Source organism: Andrographis paniculata, unplaced genomic scaffold (assembly GCF_009805555.1).
Source record: "Andrographis paniculata isolate CXL003 unplaced genomic scaffold, ASM980555v1 Contig10END, whole genome shotgun sequence".
In the NCBI taxonomy this organism is placed as follows: Eukaryota; Viridiplantae; Streptophyta; class Magnoliopsida; order Lamiales; family Acanthaceae; genus Andrographis; species Andrographis paniculata.
In genome coordinates, this window is record NW_026137380.1 from 1,251,006 (window position 1) to 1,274,273 (window position 23,268).

The window sequence follows — 23,268 nt, forward strand, 5'->3', positions numbered from 1 at the left end:
CAACCAACACGGTCGTGTTGGTCTCAATACGGCGGTGTTGATTATTCTGCACTTCTGAACATGGCTGTGTTCCTGTATCTGTTCTGCACACAGTCATATTCAATGTTCTCAACACAACCATATTTTAGGCCAATATAATCATATTGTAAATCATATTTATTATTATTTTCAATTTTTGATTAAAATTATTTGTTATATATATTTATAATTCAATAAAAATATTTTTTACAATTATTTTATAATATAAAAAATAATCAACTTTTAATATTATAAAAATATATAAAAATAATAATATTGGCTGTCTGATACGTCCAGTCACTGAGTCATCCAACACGTCGGCCATGTTTAGTCGCAGTCAACCATCTTGAAATTAAAATTGCTAAATTTTTATTCAAGTGAATTGATAATTTATTTTAAATAAGACCAAAATTAATAACTATGATATTAATAAATTTTTTTTTTTTTTTTACTTTATTCATATTTATTATTTTTATATTAATTAAACAATTTCATTTAACAAATTAATACACCCTCCGTTATCAACTTAAACTCATCCGATAACCAAAACGCATTTTAACAAAACTCAAAGAAACACAAATAATAAAAACCAAACACACCATCTCTCGCTAGCCCACCCTTTAATCAGGTTACAGCAGAATCGGATGACGTAGGGTTTCCAAAATTTATCACGGTTCTTTCCGTGTCTCTACGGTCCTCACAAGAAAAACTTCCCGAATTCCAGTAATCAATCCCGGAGCCAATTTTTTTTTTTTTTTCCATAAAACGTACATCATTTTATCGCTAGCCCTTGTTGTTTGTTAGATTTTATTTTGAATCTGTGTTTTCATTCGTGATATTAATGTAGTGTTGTTTGATTTTTTGGCGAAATTATTGTTCGCCTATTTTATTTTGGTTTTCTCTTGTTTCGATTTGGGCGTTCCAAGATTGTGATTCAGCATTGAAATAATTTGCTGGAGGAGCTGTAACTAGGGTTTTAGTGATAGTTTTGTGGGGTTTTCTTGGGCGGCAATGGAGGGAGGTGATCGGACCTTTAGGGTTAATTTTGGAAGCGAAGGAGTCGCGCGGCTTCGCGAACGAATCAATGAGAAGCTCAAGGAATACATGGGCGATTACACGGACGAGACTCTCGTGGTATGCACAGAAATTTTGGCTAGTGATTAGTTTATCGTTCTTGAAATAGATTATTGGATGAATAACAATTGTTTCTTTGAATTTGAGCGATCAGAAGAATGCGAAAAATGAATCTTTTTTTTTTTATTTTTTATTTTTTATTTTTTAAATTTGTGATACAATGTTTGGATTCCGAGCATTTCTTTGATTAGGATCTCTCTGTTGCATATGTTTGTAGTTAGAATATGCGGTGGCCTTAATTATTCCCTCCTCAGATGAGTAGTGCATTGTATTTTGCAAATTTCTGTCGATGTAGTTAAGATGCTGTTTAGGATAATGGATGTAGTGGGGATTGCCAATGGTAGCAAAGTTATTTTTTAATATGTTAAGCTAAATTGAACAGAGATTATGTTTTGAAGGTAACCAGATTTCAGATTTTATAAAGCAAAGATACTTGCTGAGGTTGTCACTGTCTTTTAGCTATGGTTTCTTATTATGCCTAGTTGTGTACACTTACTTCCCTTGCTCTTATGTGTTCCAATGGTGAGATGCAGTTTTAAACTACTCTCCCATCTAATTTTGAATTAGCCGCCGGACTATTCCCTGTATAGCAAGAATTCTATTTCCTTTTTCTGTTGCTATGAGTGCATGTACTTACTAATGGGCAAAATTTGAGGCTTGACACTGTTGTGGAGTTTTTAGCAATCCTTTGAAAAGAACTTTGGACAAACATGGTTTTTTTCTTCAGAATCTTTATTTTAATCTATAATTACCTTACAGTTGGCATTTAGTTTGTATGTCCTCTCCCACGAGACATGAATGATTAGGTTGTTGCTGTGCATTTTGGGTTTTGGGTATTGTTCAAAGCTTATTGAGGTTTCTTTTTTGTATTCTACATGGCTTCTCAGTTTCATGGTCACAAGACCTCACAAAAAATTTTGTTCTTTTTAGGCCGGTTATGGCTTATGACTGAGCCTGGACTAAGGTTGCATCTGTGAGTTTAATGTAGTTCTTTTAGCAATCACTACATTTATGAACCAGCAACTGAAAATGTGTGCATATTCTCTCGTACAACAATCATCATTATCTACTTCTTTTCCATTTCTTTGTTTTTGAGGATTGATGTTGGTTGGCTTGGCCATTTCACTCCCGTGTTTTGGTTCTCTTTCAGTAACACTTCTCTCGATTATTCTTATGAATGAACTCTTTGGTTCGAAGGCGAAATCTGATTTATCACATTTTTCACTGATTGTTAGTTTCACTTATTAGTTATATTTGTGTATTTTCTTAGATTATAACTTATATTTCTGTTGTGCCTCCAGGAATATGTGATAGTTTTGCTAAAAAATGGAAGGTGCAAGGATGAAGCCAAGTCTGAGTTAGATGTCTTTCTTGGAGATGACAGTGAATCTTTTGTATCATGGTAAGGTTATGCCATAGTTTAGTCCTTACTGTGATGGCTCAGAATTACTCCTAGTTGATCATTCCTGGTGATTAATGCTATTCTTTGACATAGGCTCTGGGATCATCTAGAATCTTCCCTAAATTTGTATGTGCAACAACCAGAACTTCATCTTGAAGGAGCATTGAAAACATCTGCAGCAGAGGAGCAAAATGGACGAACTGAATCACACAAGATTGAATCTGTTGTTGAAATAGGAAGCAAAAGTTCTGATAAGCAGAAGAAACAGGAAAAGAAAGGTTCAGTGAAGGTTGGAAGTGACAGTGAAAATCCCATTCCTCAAAATACTGTGGCTGGCAATGCTGATGTCAAGGATGAAACTCATCATAGACTTGGTCGTGCAAAACGGTTGTCTTCTCAAGTGTCAATTGAGAAGAAAAGGAGGCGACATGATGAGCATCGGCCAGTGAAGGTAATTTCTCCTTTTTGTCAATTTGCTTAATATCTAATTTCCACACATTATGCACACTCTCTGATTTATAAATATTTGGCATTTGGGGTCATATTTGCTAGGTGTAATGAAGTGTATTACGTTGTTGGGCTTGGTTTCTCAAATACTCTATGTTCTAAATTTATTTTTTTTGTTTTATTTTTGTGATATAATTTATTTATTAATTTTTTTTATAAGCTAGGACTGCATCATGTAGCCTAACAGAGTTGCAATAGTGTGGATTGCTTTTTGCAATCTTTCATAAACTTGTAGATATGCAAAACTTGTTGGACAAATACTCCAATCCATGTAAAAAACATAAGGATATAAACAAGCACAGGTACATTTGAATATTGGGCCACAAATAAACAGTGGAAGTTATAGAAATAGTTCCAGCACTAAGTTCTGACTATTTATGTTATTAGTATTTTTCCTTTTTTTGTTTTACTAATGACTTTGCTCATTGATCTCCGACAGAGTGAAATTTCTCAAACAACTGTTAGTGCACCACGTAGGCTGCTTCAATTTGCTGTACGAGATGCTGTAGCTACTTCGTTGTCTTCCAGTACAGCATCAGAACCTTCAAGAAAGCGTTTGAGATCTGTTGTTTCTACTTCAACTGGTGATTCTTTTCATGGAGAACGCCCTCAGAGAATTCGGACAGAACCTGGGTCACGCAGTGCAATGTCTGTTGCCATTAAAGCTGTGGCTGATGCTGTTAAAGATGTGAATAAAGTTAGGCCCTCCCGCAGTGTGTTTGACAGACTTGGTCGTGATAATAATTTAAGAAATACAAATCAAATAAAGGAACAAAGTGGTGTTATAGAAGATGAAGGTGATGGATACTTTGCTGGTGAAGAAGAGGACATTCACTTTGCTTATCAGCGACGTAATGGTAACAGTTTGCAGCAAGACGTTAATATGACAGATTTCAATGATGACACCACTATGCCTTCTGATTTGGGATATGGTGACGGCTATAATGTTGATGTAATTGGTCACAAGAACGCTCATGCATACGAGGTCCCCTCCTCTGCTGGAGACTGGGTTGAGTCTGAAATGCCTCAGTATCGTTTGGGTAAACATGCATCCGTTCCTAGTACGTCTCGTAAACTTGTTTCATCAATCAATGTAGATGCCCCAAAATCTCAGTATAAGGAAGTGAGGAAGGTATCAGAGTCGGATGGCTACAACATGATACCAGGTGCTGGCACAATGCCTCGCAAACCACAAGCCTTATTGACGAAGGAGAAAACTGATCTTAGACACGCTTTACTTAAAAATGTAAGTTTTAATGTGAATTTGTCATATGCTGTCTTTTGGTGATTGAAAATTGGTTGTTTGTGTTAAACCTTTTACTTATTTTTAAATAGTGCACAGGCACTTGTTTCGGTTTTCATCTCTGATCTACTCACCTTTTTTTCTTTTTTCTTTTTTCCTGATTTGCCTTGTATTAGTTAAAGCCAGATGTTGGCCTCCAATATGAATCCCAAAAGACTGAGTCACCTGCTGGTAAGAATTTTGTTTTTTTTCAAACAACAATTTTCTGGTATTATTTATTCACTATATTGTGCCTCATTTATTCAAACAACTGATTATATTATCTGCCTTTTCTAACAACAATTTTCTGGTATTATTTATTTTCTCGTGTTTTGGTTGACCTTTGCACTTCATTATTCTTTTATTACTTTATTGTTTTGTGTAGCATACTTCCTCACCATTTCCTGAATCTAACAGGTTTATACTCAACTGGCCAACCTACAGAAGATGCTGAAACAAGGACCATCTTTGTTAGTAATGTAAGATTGGCATATTAGGATATCTTTTTCGTAATCCCTATCCCTTTCCCTTCCCTTACTTTGTTTCTGAAACACTTCCTCTCGTGTTAGGTTCATTTCGCTGCCACAAAGGATAGCCTTTTACGACACTTCAACAAGTTTGGAGAAGTTCTTAAAGTGATTATTATGACTGACCCTTCCACAGGGCAACCAAAGGGGTACGATTTTTCTGATGTTCCTTTTCTTTTCTCATCAAATTTTAAAATAGTGGAATTCTAATATCGAATGCCTATTCAGGTCTGCTTATATCGAATTCATGAGAAAAGAAGCTTCTGAGCAGGCTTTATCCTTGGATGGCACCTCTTTTATGTCTCGACTTCTCAAGGTACATGGCTGAACAATGTTAATATGACCCATTCATTCATTCACATATCGAAATGGACTGCACATATATATCTTTTTTAAGATCAGCAATTGACAATTTAATTATCTATGATCAGTAAATGCTATAAATCTATCCACAGATGTATAAACAGTGTTACTGTGTCTATTATATGTGTGCAGGTAGTAAGAAAAAGTTCTGCTCAACCCGAAACTACATCTGCTGTGATGTGGCCTCGGGTTGCCAGAGCATCTCCTTATGCTGCTGCACCCAGACTTGGGAGAGTTCCATTTGGCCGAGGTTTTCCCTCTCCCTACCGGAGTCGTATGCCAACAAAGCCCGGTCCAAGAAGTTTCCAGTGGAAGCGCGACACCCAGCCTGTCGCCACTGATGCTCCAAGTCAGACGTCCAACAGTATTGCTCCACCACCCCCAACACGTAGCCTCACTTACATCCGAACAGAGGCTAAAACTGAAGAGGTCAAGATCAATGAAACCTCGGGTACTGCTTAGGCTCTTGGAACCATGCCCGACAATTTTGAATTGGAGCCTCATGAGTTGCTGCTACACAAGGTTTGAATATTTTTGCAATATTATTTTGGTATTAGTTCGATGCGTGGTGAAAGCCTGAAGTATCCTCTGCTTTTTTTCTGTGAATACAAGGCGGACTCAACTGTAGCCGTTTGCTGTTTTAAGATTTTTGTTATGCTCGTAAGCGATGATCTCGGATTTCAGGGGAAAGAGTGAGGGGAAGAGAGAAAGAAAAGGAAAAAGAAAAAGAAAGAAAGAACGAATGAAAAACTAGATACTCTAAATTTTGTTATCGAAATGCTTGCATATCTCTATTTGTCTACTGATTATTATTGGTGTAGTAGAGCCTTTGCCTTGCCTTCAATGGGATGTGAATTTTTTTACTTGTATTCAGGAAGAAGGCTTCGCCACGCCCTTTTGGTTAATTATTACTATAAATTAGACTACCGACTACCGTTCAATTCATGTAATGAGCTTTTGATACCACAAGGCTGAACTGGTTATTTGTTGGTTAGAGCATGTACTATAGTCTATACAATTGTCTTTTTTTTTTTTTTTTTTTAATTTTTATTTTATTTTAATAATAAATAGAGTTATTGAAGTAAAAATTGGGCCATGTTTGTTTCGAGCACGGATCTAGTACCTATCAGATGGAAGTTTATTCCGGGAGCCACTCTTCGGTTCTAAGGGTTTTATAGTATAAGGACAATTTAGACGTGTTTCAAATCAAAAGTTTTTTTTTAACATATTATTTTTTTATTTTAGAAAAAATAATTGTAGATTAATTTTGGTAAACGAATCCAATTTGATACATACAATTTTGATTTTGGCTTATTTGTTTAATGTTTAGATTTTTGTAAAAGATATTATATGTTGAAAAATCGATTAAAAATAAATGGTAAACGAATCCAATTTGATTGCTACAACATAAATGAAAGCTATGCGGAAATGAATGGACTAGTATTAAATAAAAAAAAAAGTGGGATGAATGATGTAAAATTTAAAAATAAATTTGTATCGTCTTGTGTTTGTTCGGGGATTGGATTGGATTTATATTATTCATCAGAATTTTTTTTCCAAAAACATCAAATCAAACACTTATTTTTCATTTTTTATATTATACTAAAAATCAATTTTACATTCAAAATATCATATCAACACCTATTTATATCACATCATACAACTATTCAAATTCAAAATTTTTATTATTCAAATCCCAACTCAAAATCCAAACCCCCAAACAAACACACCCTAATTTTAATTTTAAATTTCATTAATACTTATTACTATTATTTTTAATATATATATTTCTTAAAAAAATGATGTAAAAACAATATTTAAATTAAAATTATCTGAAAAAACAAACGAAACCTATCTATCAACGTAAACACAGCGTATAAATGGTACGGTCTTACTTTCCTTTTTAATCCACACGGAGTGCGTGCGTTGTGTTTCTCTTCCTCTTCTCTTCGAATACGAACTCCGTTGCAAACCGCCATTGTTGCTCGCTTTCCTTCCCTGCTGTTCTTCTTAAACCCGAACTTCCAATCCAACTACACTTTAATTTCCAGTTCAGCAGCAGCATCACCGTCTTATTTGTGGCTTCAGATCGTACAAGGAATTTACTGTTGGAATTCCATCTGATTCCGAGATGCGGCCATGCATATCAAAAATCATCGGACAGCGTTCGAGTTTCAGAAATTTCGTCTCCCTAGTACGTATTCTATCCTAGAGTTCATTTGATTTACGTATGCTTGTAATGGTGCATCATCGAGCGCGTATCCGTAGTTGCGAGGGCCGTGGTAGCTTCTTTGGATAGTTAAAGTGCTTGCACGGAGCAGAGCTTGAGTCTACTTTGCCGGACATATTGATTATTTACCCCCTTGATCGAACGAGTTAGTAAAGATGTAGCCTGAAACTCATCTGCACTAGGTCACCTGCAGCATCTACGCATCCGATTACTTATCCAAAATTTTCTTGCTAGGTGATAGTGAGTCCGATGTCTTGCGTACGGCTTAGGTTACAGAAATTTTACCTTACCACGAATTAACGAGCGTGCCCGTATTTTGCATGGTTAGTACAAACCATAGAAAACATCAAGCTGCCTACCGACCACAGCCCCTTAACAAGAAACTTGGCCATTGATTTTGTGGCCTCCACAGATTTTGGGCAATCAGTTGAAATTGATTCTTCTTGATTTATGTTGGACTCAGTTTCCCCAGATAATTTCTCTGTAGAAGCAAATGCATGCCTAGATGACCATCACTTGAAAATCTCTATTGCCAAATGTTTTTGTGAGGCGCACCCAATTTTTTCTTATCAAGCTTGCTGTTATTACATTTTTTCTTTTGGTGCGCATGTAAGTAAAGTAGCATAAAAAATAAAAAAATGAAAAAAGAAAGAAAAGAAAGAAAGAAAGAAAGAAAAAGTTTGTTCAGAAAACTAAATGAATATGAAACTTAAGCTGGAATCCAAGCAGCATTTTCATTTGATGCAGTCGCTTTACCTTATACTAAGTGAATTGATACTGTGAGAATCTGAGGCATCATCCTTAAAATTTACAATAGTTTATATTGTTCATCTGATTGAAATTTCATTTATGGCTGTTCGTTTTTAGCTTTCTGTACTCTCATCATGAAAATTGTTGGGTTTTGTATGTTGAAGCTTTCTAACTTTGTAAAGGAAGTCTATTCATTTAGTTTTGAAATAAGAACAGATTACTTTTACATGAAACCTATGTGATCTTGGTGAGAGCTTGTTCTGTTGTCCATATACTCAATGTAAAGGGTTAACTAGTTAAAGAATTTCCTTCAGTGTATATGATTTACACTTAAGAAGAGGCTGTTTCATTTGTATATCTATATGCTGAAATCATGGCTCCTGTTTCTTGGTGTGTTGAGTTTATAGTTACCCTTTCATTTACAGGCCAACAGTGCAATTACAGATCATTTTCCTTGTAAAGGCAGTGAAGACCGAGATTTCATTGGGGGCAAGATTCCTGGTCCCTTGTCGAAGTCATATGTGACTTCAGTTGCCACACATGCAATTGATTCCCCAAAAGATAATTCAGTTTCTGATATTCTGGTCGATTCGTTTGGAAGAAAACATACTTACTTAAGAATCTCTTTGACTGAGCGCTGCAATTTACGATGCCATTACTGTATGCCTGCTGAAGGTGTAGAGCTTACTCCGAGTCCCCAACTTCTCTCACAAGATGAGATTGTTCGCTTGGCTAATCTGTTTGTCAGCTCTGGGGTTAATAAAATTCGTTTGACTGGTGGGGAGCCCATGGTCAGAAAGGATATTGAAGAGATTTGCTCACGCTTGACAAATTTAAGTGGATTAAAGACACTTGCTATGACCACCAATGGAATTACTCTGGCAAATAAGCTTCAGAGATTGAAAGAATGTGGGCTTGATTTGCTCAACATAAGTTTGGACACACTTGTTGCACCCAAGTTTGAATTTATGACTAGGCGGAGAGGGCATGAACGAGTAATGAAATCCATTGATGCAGCTGTGGAGATGGGATATAATCCTGTCAAAGTATGACTCAACTCTTCACTCTTTTTGCCTTAGCTTTTAATATATATGTATCTTAGTTAGTTTTGAATATATACTCCATAAAAAAAGGTCTTGTTTTATATGTTCTTTGTGTCAGATAAATTGTGTTGTGATGCGAGGATTTAATGATGATGAAATATGTGATTTTGTTGATCTGACTCGGGAGAAGCCAATCAATGTGCGATTTATCGAGTTCATGCCATTCGATGGAAATGTCTGGAATGTGAAAAAACTCGTGCCTTATGCCGAAATGTTGGATATTGTGGTAAGGTAGAACTCGGCAGTTCCAAATAGTCATATCTTCTGTGTATCATATTACACCTGAATGCCTATTTATTTTGAACAGGCGAAAGACTTTACAGGACTTGAAAGAATTCAGGACCACCCTACAGAGACAGCTAAGAATTTCAGGATAGATGGACATCAGGGTACTGTTTCATTCATCACATCAATGACTAAGAATTTTTGCGCTGGCTGTAATAGATTGAGGCTTCTGGCTGATGGGAACTTTAAAGTTTGTCTCTTCGGCCCCTCTGAGGTGAAGCTTCTAATTTTTATTTTTATTTCTTGATCTGTCTTTTCCAATATTTTGTGGGATGAACATTTTATGTATAGATGGATACACATGATGAAAATATGACACATTTTCAGGTTAGCTTGCGGGATCCTCTGCGTAATGGTGCTGATGATAACGAACTCAAGGAGATCATTGGAGCCGCTGTATGTGTACACTGAAACAGAATCCTGAGTGCTTGAAAATTGTAGTTGATATTTTGTTGATAATCATCTGTTGCTACGTCAGGTCAAAAGGAAGAAACAAGCTCATGCTGGGATGTTTGACATTGCAAAGACGCCAAACCGGCCGATGATTCATATTGGCGGCTAGCAACTGACCGGGTGTCCCATCACTCCTTGTATATCAATATACTGCAGGTCCTTTGAGCTTCCACCCCTACTGCATTTTTACCATACAAATTTGGTATTGATTTCAGCATCAGCTGTCCCAATATCTCAATTATCTTATTATTTTATTTACTTTTTCTCTTGGAGCATAGCCATTCCAATCTGTTCATTTGGTTAATACTTATCTTGTCACACCCACAGGCACCAGACCAGAGAAGTAACTGAGGGGTGTTGTGTTTGTATTAATTATATCAGGGTGGTGCGTCTAACAACCTTTTGGCTCTACTAAACTCCACTATCATGTCATGTCATGGTTGTCTTTTGGACAATAAATTAACTCCATTGAGATCATCGATACTGAGTTCTGTTATGTAGCAATAAAATTAATTGGAGTTTATATCTGGTACTTCATTTTACTGGGTTTATCATTTGCCATTCCGATTCACAAATCTATGAAATGATTACTGTTATAACTAGCTAAAGAATGTTGCCATGCTTTTAGAAAGTGTAAAATTTCTTTCTGCATGTGATTCTTGGGTAGCTCCTTCTTGGAATTACATAAATTAGAAGCTTGTTAGCTGTATTTCTTCTTGAAGGTGTATTTCAGGTCATCCTCATTAGAGGTTAGAGAGCTACATTTGTAGGTTTACATCTCCTTGCAGCAATAAAGAATGCCTGGAAAGAGATCAAATGAGGCTGTGGGTATTTATTTGTTTATTTCCCTATGGTTGCTTATATTTCAGATAGCAATGACATTGTCTCCCTTGCCAGTGAGTACAATGTCAAGTAGCTGTCTTTATAAGATTCCATTACCCCTGAACTTATTAACCAGCAGCTTCCCTTTTTTCTAGCCATTTTCGACAAATGGATCCCCTTTCCATTCCCATCACCAAAGAGTAGGAGAATTAGGATGTATTGAGTATTCTAGACTTCTAATCCCTTCAGTTTTTTCTTACTTGAACTTTGAATATTACTTATGATTTGTTTTATAGCTTTGATCCATACATCTTCCAATTTCCCAATGTTTTTATCCCTTGTGTTTTTAGTGTGTGTCAGAAAATTTTAATCTTTTTCATCCAGTTGCCTCAGCATATTCCGCACGATGCTATATGTTCCTGAGTCTCATATCCAAATGGATAACCGCTAGCTGGGCTGCTACTGGAGAATGCCGGGGCAATTGGATGCATTTGTAACAAAAAATGAGTACATTTCAGTTGATGTATGGCGAAAATTTCTTGTGATATCTGGAGTTTCCTTGTCTTTGCTCTCATGTTTAAAAAATAAGAAAATTGTACAGGATTAGGAGCACGTAGTTGAGGATGACAGTCGTCACCTGTGGACAACATTGATGAACAATGACTTCCCTTTCTTTGTGGGAAGCCATATTTCGATGTGGTTTTCGCGAAATCACATGCCAGAACATCCTTACATCATGGTAAATAATGGCCCCTGGAATTCTCAAGAATCACCCATCATTGTTTCCTCGTTTCTTGTATTGAACTACTACAGAGACTGATTTGTATAACCACCTCTAATGCAGAAACTCCTGGGTGCGCAATCTTTCCTCGCACCAGAGTGCCAGCAGTTCTCAGATCCCAGGGCAAGAATCGGGATCCAGGCTATATTAGAAACAGCTCTTGCCCGACGCTACATTGCCAGGTGGTGGGAGTTTGTGAACAATAACCATTTGGCCATCGGAGATGCATTTTTATGCGGGTGAGTTATTGGAATACTGTCCTTCTCTGATCAAATTCAAAAACCAAAGTTTACATCCTCAGGGGCAATTTGCCTCCTGGAGTTGAAATGGATAAGGCCTCCACCTCTCATGACACCTCCGAGGATCTTGCTTGACATACTAGATGTGTGTTCTGATCCACAATCCCAGGAGACTTGCCACCAGCTCTTTGGACCAGACTTCTTGCCCTTTCGGCGCAACCATGGTATCATTTCATCTCTTCTTGCTACTGAAGTTTTTCTATTAGGTGCAATCATATTTCACATTTTTGAGAAAGAAACAAGTGATTTCAACTATGTTCTTACATATATCTGGCTTGTTTTCTTTCAGCTTAAAGCTGGGATTAATGGAAGATTCTATAGAAAAGACAAGAAATGTAATTGAAAAACATTGTTGTTAATATTTTGAGCAATCGCAGGAGCAGTCAACGAGGTTGTGAATGGCCAGAAAAGGAGGCCTTATTCTCCACTTCCATAGATTCTTCTGATGATTGCTTTTGATTAGCAGCAGCCGCAGCTTTGGACATGGCAGCTTTCATTCCCTTACAGGATTTCATATGTGAGTGCATCTTGTCTGGTCTGAAAGTCTTCCCACATTGTCTGTAACAAAAAATGAACTAACTTTGCTTCACTATTCTTGCAGCCAATTCTCAAATTTTAAACAAGAAACACTGAGGATAACAAACAACTCACGAGCAGGTCGGCCCGGCAACTGCCGGTTTGTAAGCAGCAGTCCTTGATGATGAATCGTTCCTCGCCCCATCGAAGCTTTTCCTGCAATGACATGTCGCGAGTCAGACATCACCGTCAGTATTTGATCGGAGTAAATGTATGTAAGAATTACCTGCCATTCCATTGCTGTTGAGTCCAACAAGGAGTTCCAAACACCCTCTGACTCTGAGAGCCACAAAAACTGCTGTCCCTTTTGCAGATCTCGGCTGAGTTAGCCTCGTCCCGATCGCTCGGCTTCTTCGGCTTATTGATCGGCACCACAGCTGAATCGTGCGTGTGCACTCCGCCACAAGTGATCAGGCTCCGGAATATACTTGACGATGATGATGATGATGTGCCTTTCTTGGACTTGGTTGAGCTAGGTGATGATGCCGAACCCTTGGTTTCATCGGATTTTTTGGCAGTATTCTTGGCGGGGAATGAAGGCAGAGGAAAAGAGGGTGGCCGCTGCCGTTGTTGTTCTTGCTTGGCGGGCGAGGCTGACGCGGTTTCGAGTTTGATGGAGTCGTGATCCTCTGTCAGTGTGGATGTTTCGGAGCCAAAAGTTTGGGATGATTCTTCGATTTGGGACGATGATTTTGGTGAGACAGAGTCGGATGAATTGTGGCTTTTGTGTGTGGCTTTCTTGTCTTCTTGGAGACATGGTGACGATGATGGCTGCTCAATTTTCTCATTGTAAGAAGAATCTGCCTCTGCCAGAACCACACACACACATATATATATATATATATATTAACAAAAGAGATCCAATCTCAAAGAAAAATTCTTACATCAAACGTGCTATATGTATATATATATATATATTTACCAGGTGGATCAATGGTGGAGGAAATCTCAGATCCTTTAAGGACGTACTCACTGTCTGAGATTGGTGTGATAAGATCATCATCCAGTAAGTCTTGCCATACATACCCACTCTTGTATTTCCTGCACACACACACACACACACATATATATATATACACACACATCAGAATTCAGATCAAATTCAAATTCAAATTCAACTAACACTATAATAAAACGCATGCCTTTTGTAAGACCATGAAAATGAATCAGGCATGTCTTTGCCCCTCACTTCTCCCAGCCATCTCTTCACATCTGAATTAATTCATTCATTCCACAAACAAAACAACTATTGTTAGTGAAAATTGAAGAATGAATGAATTAAGATTTAAGATGATAGAAAATGGAATATATCCATTGAAGAGCACCTCGTAATCGGATGCCATTTCTTGAAAGATGATGGAGACGAATTAGATGAGGATGTTCTATGCTCCCTTTTCTACTCAAAAAATAAACTATATCCACTCTCCTCATTTCCTCCATTCTTCTTCTTCTTCTTCTTCTTCTTCTTCTTTCTTTCCCAAAATTAAAACTACGTACCCACCTGATGGTATGTATGTATCTATATATATATATGTGTGTGGGTGTGTGTGGTGATGAACCTCACTTTCTTGGCAAAAGAAAACCACACAGAACATAAAAGTAGCTTTTATTTGATTTCTCTTGCAGAAAACGACAAAAACAAAGGATCAAACGAATGAAGATGGAAACCCAAGACAGAAATGAGCATGGTTTGTACGTAGGCCTGCCTGCCTGCCCTAACAAATATAACAAATTCTTCGTGTTAAACTAAGCTGTCTGATAAAAACAAGAAATCAAATCAGTGATCACCATGCATTGGTGGATGTGCAGGCTTTATATATATAATATATATATATATATATGTATTTATGCAACACATTTAAAATCAATAATTTTAATATCCAAATCAGACACAAACCATGAGGGCCTATGCTTCAATACTTATTTATATAATTGGCTTCTGCAAAGCATACATTTGCAGACTGAAGAATGCTTGCTCACACACCCACACCCACAAACACACACATAAATATATATATATATATATATGTATTATAATGTATGGTGGCTACATGTTTAGAATAGATCAACTGTAACTATATTGTACTATAAAAAAGGGCAAACTTGGTCCACCAATGACTCTTTTTGCTTTTTTTAACTGATTCTGGAGTGCAGAAGTTGGCAGTTTTTTTGACCAGTTTTTAATAAACCTATGTAATTAAAAATTCATGTAAATCTTTATCCCATGGGTTAGAATTTAGAATATATGTCCTGTGGCAGACAGGTTCAATCTTCCAGAAAATATTATATTACACACATATTTTACTTCAATGAAATTGCTCCTTTTCATAATAATAATAAATAGATAATAATAGCCTTAGCCAAATTTAAGAATTCCCACCAAAATAAACACAACAATACAATCATAAAACCAAATCAAATCAAACTTTATACATTCCCACTGATCATCCATTCCAGTTACAGAGATTCTTACAGTTAAGAAGATCAAGACCATGGTGATCAAGATCTCTCATCACCATACCAAAAGTCCTTACCCTTTGGCCCGACAGGGCCTTCTTCTCCAAGCACTTCTTTCGGCAGAGACTTCACAAATCTCTCCAACACACCTTTGAGTCTCCCCGGCAATAATTTCTCCAATTTCCTGATTTCTTCCTCCCTGTTGTAGCTGATCTTCGGCCCCCATTTTCTTGCATAATTCAGCCACGCCGGCTCCTCGTACGCCGCCGCCAAGTACTCAGCGCTAACGACGACAAACCTCGCCCCGATGTCCATCGAATCCTTCCCTTTACCACTGTCATTCCTGATCCCTACATTCTTGCTCCCCTGCATCACCACCCCGGGTTTCCGATACATCGGATGTCCGTGCAATGCCGAATACGCCACCGGCTTATTCGTCGCTGCGAAAAACTCGATCTCCGACGCGTCAACCCATTCGCCTTTGCTGTGCTGCGAAAGATACATGCTTTTCATCTCCCCATTGAAGTTGCTGATCCTTAAAGTCACGTGCTCCCAGTCGCCGACGTGCTCGCCGATCCGCCCCAACGGCACGTCGATAAACTCGACTTTCGCCTTTCCGGGGCCGTTGAAAGGATAGAATATCCACACTGCAATGTCCGTAAATGTCCCTCCAAACATTGCCTTAACATGGACATAAGCCTCTGCTGTTGCTAACTCCCCTCTCTTCACTCTGTCTCTTGCAGCCTCGTCTCTCGGGAGATCGATCCAGTACTCATCGTCGTTCGAGCCTCCTTGCGGCAGCTTCGAACCTGTCGGAAGTATTTCGACGGGGCTCGACTCCTCGCCTTTCTTGTAGAGCAATGCGCCGTTTTCGAAAAACCACGACACCGATGACGGGAAGTATTGCTCGTCGCGGTGGAAGTAGACGACGGGTGAGTATGCCTGGATTAGTGCATTGATCTGGTCAGGATCAGGCATGGAGCTATGGCTGCCATTGATGTTCTTCAGACAAGGTATGTCGAAACCCAAACCATCTCCATTGTTTCGAACAACGAATGTCCCTGTCGGAACTCCCATTGCCCGAATTCCCCTGTCTTTCGGCCTCAAGCTGTATACATTGATCCCATCAGTGTTCACATCCTTACCAGGCCCCCAAATCCAGGCCTGATTTTCGGTCGAATCCGTGTATTCGATGCGCGCACACCGTACCGTTTCTAAGTCCGGCTTGTCGGGTGTCGACGTGACAACGAGCCCCATGGCTTTGTATCCGTCGGGCGGAGTGGGCAGCCAGATGTAGCCTGTGCCATCCTGTTTGATCCTCGACGACTCGCTTGTCCAGACGAGAGTGTAGTCGGTCGGTGGCTTTAGCGCGTCGCAGTCATCGGTTACGTCTCTTGCTGCAAGAATCCACCCTGATAGAGGCTTGTTGTTTGGCTGGCAGTAGCTGCCGAGCATGGAGAATCCGTCAGGGATCGAGGTTGGCTCGAAGAATGTCGCTCCCATGTCCTCCGGCCCGCCTTGTCGCGTCGACCAAATCTTCGCGAATGTCGACACTTGACATACTTCCAACCCTCCAAGATCAATTATACCGGTTGCAAAACCTCCCCCTTATTCACACAAGGAATAACAACTATAAATGATAACCATCTTAGATTTTTAGATGAAATGATCGCATTGTTAACCATAAGTCTTTCTTCAATATATATATATCAATGAAACATTAGAATTTTTTTAGATGAAGTGATCATTTCATGTATGCTTAATCATAAGAATTCGACAATATATATATATATGTATATAAGTATGAATCAGCGGCTAATCATGTCAAAATAATATGATGCTGATTTGACCAGATCAATATATAATCAGTATATATTTATACATATTTTAAATATTTATAATATAATTCATGCTATCTTAACATCATGTTTACTTGACCTGATCGGATCAGCACAAGATCTACAATATATATATATATATATATGCATACATATATACTAATAATCCATCTAAACTTCTAGATCAGATCATTACATTCTAAACCATAAGTCTTCCTCTAACATATATATATACTAATAAAATATCTAAATTTCTAGACAATTATAAACATAGCCTTCATCAATATACATATACGTGGATGCGTAGTTGTGTTCATTTTGATTAATTTTTTCAGTTTTTTTACTGCTATTTTTTTTTTTTTTTAAAAAAATACATTATTTCATTTCATAAAACATATACATATACAAACACAAACACAATGTTTATGTGTAATTAGAGAATCATAAAGAGAGGCCAACCTTCAGGCCATGTCGGCAATGGCGATGGAAGCTCGAACGAGGTTTCGATAGGAAGAGGTTTCGGCTTCCTCCCGAAAAAGATAGAGATCCTTTCGAGGACACCGATCCGATTCCCCATTGACGACGACGACGACGACGAAGAAGAAGAAGTCATGGAAACCAAACTATATATAGTTGAATTGAAGTATATGTATGTATAATTAAGAAAGCGGGGTTCACAAGAAAAGCAGCAATGATACTCTAAACAAAGGAAAGATTGCAAAAATTCCAAACACTCACTCAAGAAAAAGGGGAAGAGCAAAATCAAAGGTTGTTGCTTTCATTTGTACTTCCTTGCAAGTAATAATATCAAATCTAACGTTGTAATGCTTTTAAGATACACAATTAGGAGGAATTGAAATATACACAATCTTATCTGCTTCGTAACAAGATTATATAAGCAGGATTTGACTAACAATATTCATTAAAGACAATGGAGATCTGTGTTTATTATCCTCACCTAAATAAATAAATACTACTACTATATGATCAATTGGACAGCTGCCATATCTACAAATATTTTATAAATTTATATAAATGCAGGATGTTGATGGGCTGCTAATTTATATGCACACATGATAATTGATGCAAAAATTCATTCATGCGTTGGTACGGATTTTGAAGAGCTGCCAGCCACAGAAAAAAATAAAATAAAATAAAATAATCAATGATGATTTTTTGGATCAATAATGCATGCGTTGTGCTGTTATGTGAACATTTTGACATAAAAATAAATACTAGTAAAATCAAGTGTGCAATATATGAGGATTATAATTGAGACAAGGAAGTGTATTTACTTTTTTTACTATAAACTTCTCGTAATTTTTTATATAATTTTCTTTTACAAAATATTAAGTTAAATTAATAATGAAATAAAAAAAGTTCTTCTAGACATGACCCAAAGTAGTTGATAATATTATGCCTAATCCTAACAACTTCCAATACTAAACTCAGGTTATTAGTCTATCAACGCCTTAGTCAATATCTCATTTGCTAATAATGATTCTAATAATGGCCGGTGGACACTCTTCAATAAAAATAATATTTAACATTAATATTTCAAACCCACCTCCGACCCCTCAGGTCATTTGCCACACATGGTTCGACTCTTTCGTCGGGTCTGATTTGCCGAGTATTAGGTTCGGTCAGGAGTTTATCCAGTGCGCACTTTCGGGTAGCAGCTGCGGGTTCCCACGTCATCAAAATATATATATATATCTATATATATTTAACATTAATATGTAAAAAGGATGATATAATCTTCAAACGATAGATTATACAGTAGGGTTTGCACGGTTAAGTTCTGTATGACTGTAGGGGTAATTCGGTCATTATGGTTCAAATATATATCCTTTATTTATTTGTATAGTTTTAAATTTATTTATTTTTCAAAATAATTATTAAATATGACATTTTTTTTTTTGGTTAGAAATCATCGTATTAAAACATATTTTTAATAAGAACACACATATGGTTTCATTTTCATATCACACATCCATATCATCTGCCATTCATTTATCTGTCACTCATACTTTCTGTCATATTTCAGTCAAGTATACTTACAAAAAAAAAGATTATTTTTATAAAAAAAATATATTGATTTTAAAATACAAATGAACAAACCTATATTTTTTTATTTTTTTTTTCTATCAAAAACTAAGTATATTACATAATAAAAATTTTAACTCTCAATTTAACTTTTGATGTAATGATAATTAAATACTTATGTAAATTTGTTTACAATTTTTTTTTTAAATATTCAAATATCATTTTTTTTCTTCTTCTTAAAATATCATATTTGACAACAATTTTTTTTTTTTAATAATCAAATTTCATTATAAAATTTGTTTGGCTTGCATAAAAACTATTTAATTTACAGTATGATTTTTATTAAAATATATTAACTTATACATAAAAATATTCGAACTATATTTGTTTGACAACATTAAAATTTTATTAGCTACATGAAAAATGTGTTAAAGTAAGAGTGTCTTCAGTTTTGATTTAAAGTCAAAATCAATACTATTTCTTCTAAGTAGGCATTATTTCAATTAAAAATATCAAATATAAATACTACGTAAAATAAAAATCCAAATCAAAATAAAAACAAAACAAAACAAAATAAAAAAGAAAAAGAAAAACAACACTATTACATATAATTATTAGTAAAAAAATTCCAAGCCCAACTTGGAGAAATATTATGTAATTAATAATCCATAATCAAATTGGATTTGGGTTTCCAACCCAAACGGACATATAAAATCCAGGAGTAAGTAATGAGGGGATACATTCAATGGCCCAAATCAATTTTATTGGTGTCCACCATTCATGGTTCGACAAGTACGACGGGCTCTGGTTCGGCAGAGGATTTACTCAGTGCACACTTTCGAGTAGCGGCGACGGATTCCACGTAGTTATAAAAATTTTAAAAAAAACAAACAGATCTGTCCCTTATGTGTTTTCAATTCTTTTATTAACATTATTTATTTATTTTATATAATGATATTTGTGTAATATATTGTAAATTAGAAGGATATTTGTAATATTGGGTAAATAGTACAATTACTTAAAAAAAAAAAAAAGGAAATAGATACTTTGTTATGGGACGGACCAAAATTATTAAAATAGATAGATTGTTAAGGGACGGATGAAGTATTATTTTATATAGTTTTTTATATTTATAAATTACACCGTAACTTTAATTTATTTTTATAATATAACCCATATATATAATTACACATTATATATCATTTTTCGAAAGATAAAATTATATATCATTTTTAAAAAAATAAAATTATACATTATTCTTAAAGAAATAAAATTATCACTTTCTAAAAAAATAAAATTATAAAGTAACACTGTACACTGCAAAATATAAAGTAACATTGTACACTTTGGGGATGGGTTGGAGTCCCTCCCCCAATTTTGGCACAACCCATTGCATTAGTGGGTTGGAGTTGCTCTAATAGAATATCAATTAAATAATATATTTATGTTAAAAGTATTTGAATTATATTTATCTATAAATTTTTGCTTTAGTCTATAATTTTAGTATCGATAATTCCAAAGCTTATTTGTTTAGTGTTTTATTTTAGTATAATATGTTAATTTTATAAAATAAAATAAAATATAATATATTTTGTATTATAAATATATTACAATGGGAAAGGATTGAATGCTGATATTTTACGATCAGCACCCATGCTGATTAGTGTAATATAATTATGTATAATTATATTAATTATATAATTTATAAAATAAGTTAACATACTTAATTTTTTATACTAATAAGCATCAACACCCGATCTTCCCTCTATTAAAATATATATAAATATGCGTTGGTCATTCGTATAACATATGTTGATCCGATCAAATCATTATCATATTCATTTGATCGAATCAAAGTTGATCGATGCGCATCATGTAATATAAATTTGGGATTAAAAAACATAGACAACTTTCACTTAATGTCTGTATCGTCATTGTTTTATTGATTCCCGAAGTAAAGTAATCTATAATTATACTATAATTTATGGAAGTACAGTTTAAATTTGATAGTATTGCAGAAAGACCCAATTCGGAGATCTTTATGCCTAAATAAAATAAGGAAAACATTCACCAATCACCACAGCCGTCCTCCAAATGGACCCCAAAACTGCACTTTTGTAGTTTAAATCGAAGGACGGTATAAATTAAGACTGCCCGCCGGCGCATAAGTGCACTTCAGCATAATACTACAATTATACTTATATACATTTTTTAATGAATATATCTTTTAATTACTTGTAATTATATAACTAAGTTTGAACATACGTAACTATTGTATGTATGGACAAGTCTCAAGAAGACAAATTAGTAACAACAAAAAGAACCTCCACTTAAAAATTTCACACTTTTATGTATAAATTGACATAACAGTCTCAAACAGTTCAATTATTCCATTCATTAGTTATTAGTGCAAAGGAGGATCTTTTATTTTTATTAGAGCCCGGAATGGGGTATTTTTGTAATTTCATTGCTGCAATTCTTCTACTCGCCGTTCCTCAAATCTCAGCCGTCGGATTTCCGATCAACGTCTGGCCGAAGCCCGCCACGTTCCAATGGCGGTCCCCTCAGGCGATCCTCCTCTCCCCAAATTTCTCCATCTCCGCCCCGCCCCACCGCTACCTTACCCCCGCCGTCGGCCGCTACCTCCGCCTGGTTCTGACGGAGCACCACCGTCCGCTCGTCAATCCGCCGCTCAATGTCACGTCGGCGTCGCCGCTTTCTGCTCTTACTATTGACGTCTCCGACACCGGCGCTCCGTTAACTCACGGCGCCGACGAGTCTTACTCGCTTTCCGTCCCGTGCGACGGCGGCGCCGCCACTATCCGCGCGGAGACCGCCTGGGGCGCGATGCGAGGGCTGGAGACGTTCTCGCAGCTGGTGTACTCGCCGTCGCCGCCGTCGTCGAAGGTCGCCTGTGGGATGCACATTTCCGACGCGCCGCTGTTCGTCCACCGGGGGATCATGCTCGACACTTCGAGAAACTTCTACGGCGTCGAGCATTTGCTGCGGCTGATCGGCGCGATGAGCATGAACAAACTCAACGTCTTCCACTGGCACATCACCGATTCGCACTCGTTCCCCCTCGCCGTGCCGTCGGAGCCTGATTTGCCGTCGAAGGGTGCATACGGCGATGAGATGACATACACGGCGGCGGATGTGAAAAAAATCGTCGACTATGGAATGGAGCACGGCGTTAGGGTTTTACCAGAAATCGACATGCCTGGTAAATTCAATTTCTTCAAAACCCTAGAATTTGGGGATTTTGAATTTCAATAATCAAATCATATAATCTGAATCTCGATTTTCGCAGCGCACACCGGATCATGGGCTGGAGCTTACCCAGATATCGTCACTTGCGCGAACATGTTCTGGTGGCCGGCGGGAGAATCTGCGCCGTATGCGGCGGAGCCAGGAACAGGACAATTGAATCCGATGAATCCTAAAACCTTCGAAATTGTCAAAAACGTTGTCCGAGATGCAGTTTCGATGTTTCCAGAGAAATTATACCACGGTGGGGCTGATGAAGTAAATCCAAAGTGCTGGGAAACTGATCCTGCAATTCAAGCTTTTCTCTCCAACAATGGAACTCTCAGCCAGGTTCTTGAAAAGTTCATCGGATCGACATTGCCATACATCTTGTCCCTGAATCGAACCGTTGTGTATTGGGAGGATGTCCTGCTGGACGCCAATGTTAACGTTACAGCATCTGTGCTTCCACCTGAACATGTCATTCTGCAGACATGGAACAATGGTCCAAACAACACCAAGAAGATAGTCGAATCCGGCTACCGTGCGATTGTCTCGTCATCTGATTTCTATTACCTGGATTGTGGGCATGGAGATTTTACAGGGAACAACAGTTTGTACATTCGTCCGCCGGGCACTGATCAGGGCAACGGCGGTTCCTGGTGCGGGCCGTTCAAATCATGGCAGCTGATATACAATTACGACATAACGTACGGTCTGAACAAGACAGAATCGAAGCTGGTGTTGGGAGGGGAGGTAGCCTTGTGGTCGGAGCAAGCTGATCCAGCAGTCATGGACTTGAGAATCTGGCCAAGAACATCGGCCATGGCTGAAACATTATGGTCAGGGAACCTCGACGAAACCGGGAAGAACAGAGTCGCAGAGGCAACGGACAGACTGAACGAGTGGCGATACAGAATGGTGACCCGAGGAATCGGAGCCGAGCCAATTCAGCCTCTCTGGTGCATCAAGAATCCAGGCATGTGTAATAACCCCATTTAGATTCATGTTTTTTCTTACATTCTCTGTTCTCATTTTAAAGATTGGAATTGATGTTGCCTTTGAAGCACACAACTAGAACTTTTTTATACATGGTAACACAAACAATTTTGCACAATTAGAGTGCCTGCCTGGAAAGAAATTTGTTCT

At 37.1% G+C, this 23,268-nt stretch overlaps 5 protein-coding genes across 7 annotated transcripts; 3 read left to right on the forward strand and 2 right to left on the reverse strand.

The window, feature by feature from the left end:
• Nucleotides 1–602: 602 nt before the first annotated feature.
• LOC127258021 (uncharacterized) lies at nucleotides 603–6,121 on the forward strand. 2 transcript variants are annotated; one of them, XR_007840209.1, is made up of 10 exons: nucleotides 604–1,152; nucleotides 2,454–2,554; nucleotides 2,648–3,005; nucleotides 3,501–4,307; nucleotides 4,481–4,535; nucleotides 4,761–4,822; nucleotides 4,913–5,019; nucleotides 5,099–5,186; nucleotides 5,366–5,755; nucleotides 5,846–6,121. XR_007840209.1 is itself a non-coding variant. In XM_051284724.1 (9 exons), the coding sequence occupies exons 1-9, from the start codon at nucleotides 1,030–1,032 to the stop codon at nucleotides 5,693–5,695; spliced, it is 2,031 nt and encodes a 676-aa protein (XP_051140681.1). In that variant the 5' UTR covers nucleotides 603–1,029; the 3' UTR covers nucleotides 5,696–6,121. The 2 variants fall into 2 exon arrangements, 1 of the variants encoding a protein (XP_051140681.1); XM_051284724.1 differs by having other exon boundaries at nucleotides 603–1,152; nucleotides 5,366–6,121.
• Nucleotides 6,122–7,125: 1,004 nt separating this feature from the next.
• On the forward strand, nucleotides 7,126–11,904 carry LOC127258121 (GTP 3',8-cyclase, mitochondrial-like). 2 transcript variants are annotated; one of them, XM_051284924.1, is made up of 8 exons: nucleotides 7,126–7,427; nucleotides 8,639–9,259; nucleotides 9,447–9,542; nucleotides 9,624–9,815; nucleotides 9,929–9,997; nucleotides 10,080–11,399; nucleotides 11,478–11,615; nucleotides 11,721–11,904. In XM_051284924.1, the coding sequence occupies exons 1-6, from the start codon at nucleotides 7,365–7,367 to the stop codon at nucleotides 10,161–10,163; spliced, it is 1,125 nt and encodes a 374-aa protein (XP_051140881.1). In that variant the 5' UTR covers nucleotides 7,126–7,364; the 3' UTR covers nucleotides 10,164–11,399; nucleotides 11,478–11,615; nucleotides 11,721–11,904. The 2 variants fall into 2 exon arrangements, with proteins under 2 accessions (XP_051140881.1, XP_051140795.1); XM_051284838.1 differs by having other exon boundaries at nucleotides 7,127–7,427; nucleotides 9,375–9,542.
• Nucleotides 11,905–12,339: 435 nt separating this feature from the next.
• Nucleotides 12,340–14,140, reverse strand: LOC127258227 (protein SOSEKI 1). Its single transcript, XM_051285033.1, has 6 exons — nucleotides 13,858–14,140; nucleotides 13,675–13,744; nucleotides 13,455–13,573; nucleotides 12,759–13,338; nucleotides 12,608–12,688; nucleotides 12,340–12,514 (listed from the first exon to the last, which is right to left on the reverse strand). The coding sequence occupies exons 1-6, from the start codon at nucleotides 13,970–13,972 to the stop codon at nucleotides 12,340–12,342; spliced, it is 1,140 nt and encodes a 379-aa protein (XP_051140990.1). The 5' UTR covers nucleotides 13,973–14,140.
• Nucleotides 14,141–14,937: 797 nt separating this feature from the next.
• On the reverse strand, nucleotides 14,938–17,782 carry LOC127245994 (hypothetical protein At1g04090-like). The gene is made up of 2 exons (XM_051267152.1): nucleotides 17,287–17,782; nucleotides 14,938–16,596 (listed from the first exon to the last, which is right to left on the reverse strand). Exons 1-2 carry the CDS (start codon nucleotides 17,438–17,440, stop codon nucleotides 15,032–15,034), a joined length of 1,719 nt encoding a protein of 572 aa, XP_051123109.1. The 5' UTR covers nucleotides 17,441–17,782; the 3' UTR covers nucleotides 14,938–15,031.
• Nucleotides 17,783–21,226: 3,444 nt separating this feature from the next.
• On the forward strand, nucleotides 21,227–23,121 carry LOC127260189 (beta-hexosaminidase 2). The gene is made up of 2 exons (XM_051287918.1): nucleotides 21,227–22,096; nucleotides 22,184–23,121. The coding sequence occupies exons 1-2, from the start codon at nucleotides 21,319–21,321 to the stop codon at nucleotides 23,119–23,121; spliced, it is 1,716 nt and encodes a 571-aa protein (XP_051143875.1). The 5' UTR covers nucleotides 21,227–21,318.
• Nucleotides 23,122–23,268: the final 147 nt, after the last annotated feature.

What these genes read in the sequence shown, in the direction of transcription:
- LOC127258021 (XM_051284724.1), top strand. Translation starts at nt 1,030, where the DNA reads ATGGAGGGAGGTGATCGGACCTTTAGGGTTAATTTTGGAAGCGAAGGA. An exon ending in ACACGGACGAGACTCTCGTG is followed by an intron (nt 1,153 to 2,453) that starts GTATGCACAGAA and finishes TTGTGCCTCCAG; the next exon opens with GAATATGTGATAGTTTTGCT. An exon ending in TTATGTCTCGACTTCTCAAG is followed by an intron (nt 5,187 to 5,365) that starts GTACATGGCTGA and finishes ATATGTGTGCAG; the next exon opens with GTAGTAAGAAAAAGTTCTGC.
- LOC127258121 (XM_051284838.1), top strand. Translation starts at nt 7,365, where the DNA reads ATGCGGCCATGCATATCAAAAATCATCGGACAGCGTTCGAGTTTCAGA. An exon ending in TGGGATATAATCCTGTCAAA is followed by an intron (nt 9,260 to 9,374) that starts GTATGACTCAAC and finishes TCTTTGTGTCAG; the next exon opens with ATAAATTGTGTTGTGATGCG. An exon ending in CCGAAATGTTGGATATTGTG is followed by an intron (nt 9,543 to 9,623) that starts GTAAGGTAGAAC and finishes TATTTTGAACAG; the next exon opens with GCGAAAGACTTTACAGGACT.
- LOC127258227 (XM_051285033.1), bottom strand. Translation starts at nt 13,972, where the DNA reads ATGGAGGAAATGAGGAGAGTGGATATAGTTTATTTTTTGAGTAGAAAA. An exon ending in CAACAGCAATGGAATGGCAG is followed by an intron (nt 12,689 to 12,758) that starts GTAATTCTTACA and finishes ATGTCATTGCAG; the next exon opens with GAAAAGCTTCGATGGGGCGA. An exon ending in GTTGCCGGGCCGACCTGCTC is followed by an intron (nt 12,515 to 12,607) that starts GTGAGTTGTTTG and finishes TTTTTGTTACAG; the next exon opens with ACAATGTGGGAAGACTTTCA.
- LOC127245994 (XM_051267152.1), bottom strand. Translation starts at nt 17,440, where the DNA reads ATGACTTCTTCTTCTTCGTCGTCGTCGTCGTCGTCAATGGGGAATCGG. An exon ending in ATTGCCGACATGGCCTGAAG is followed by an intron (nt 16,597 to 17,286) that starts GTTGGCCTCTCT and finishes TGTGTGAATAAG; the next exon opens with GGGGAGGTTTTGCAACCGGT.
- LOC127260189 (XM_051287918.1), top strand. Translation starts at nt 21,319, where the DNA reads ATGGGGTATTTTTGTAATTTCATTGCTGCAATTCTTCTACTCGCCGTT. An exon ending in ACCAGAAATCGACATGCCTG is followed by an intron (nt 22,097 to 22,183) that starts GTAAATTCAATT and finishes CGATTTTCGCAG; the next exon opens with CGCACACCGGATCATGGGCT.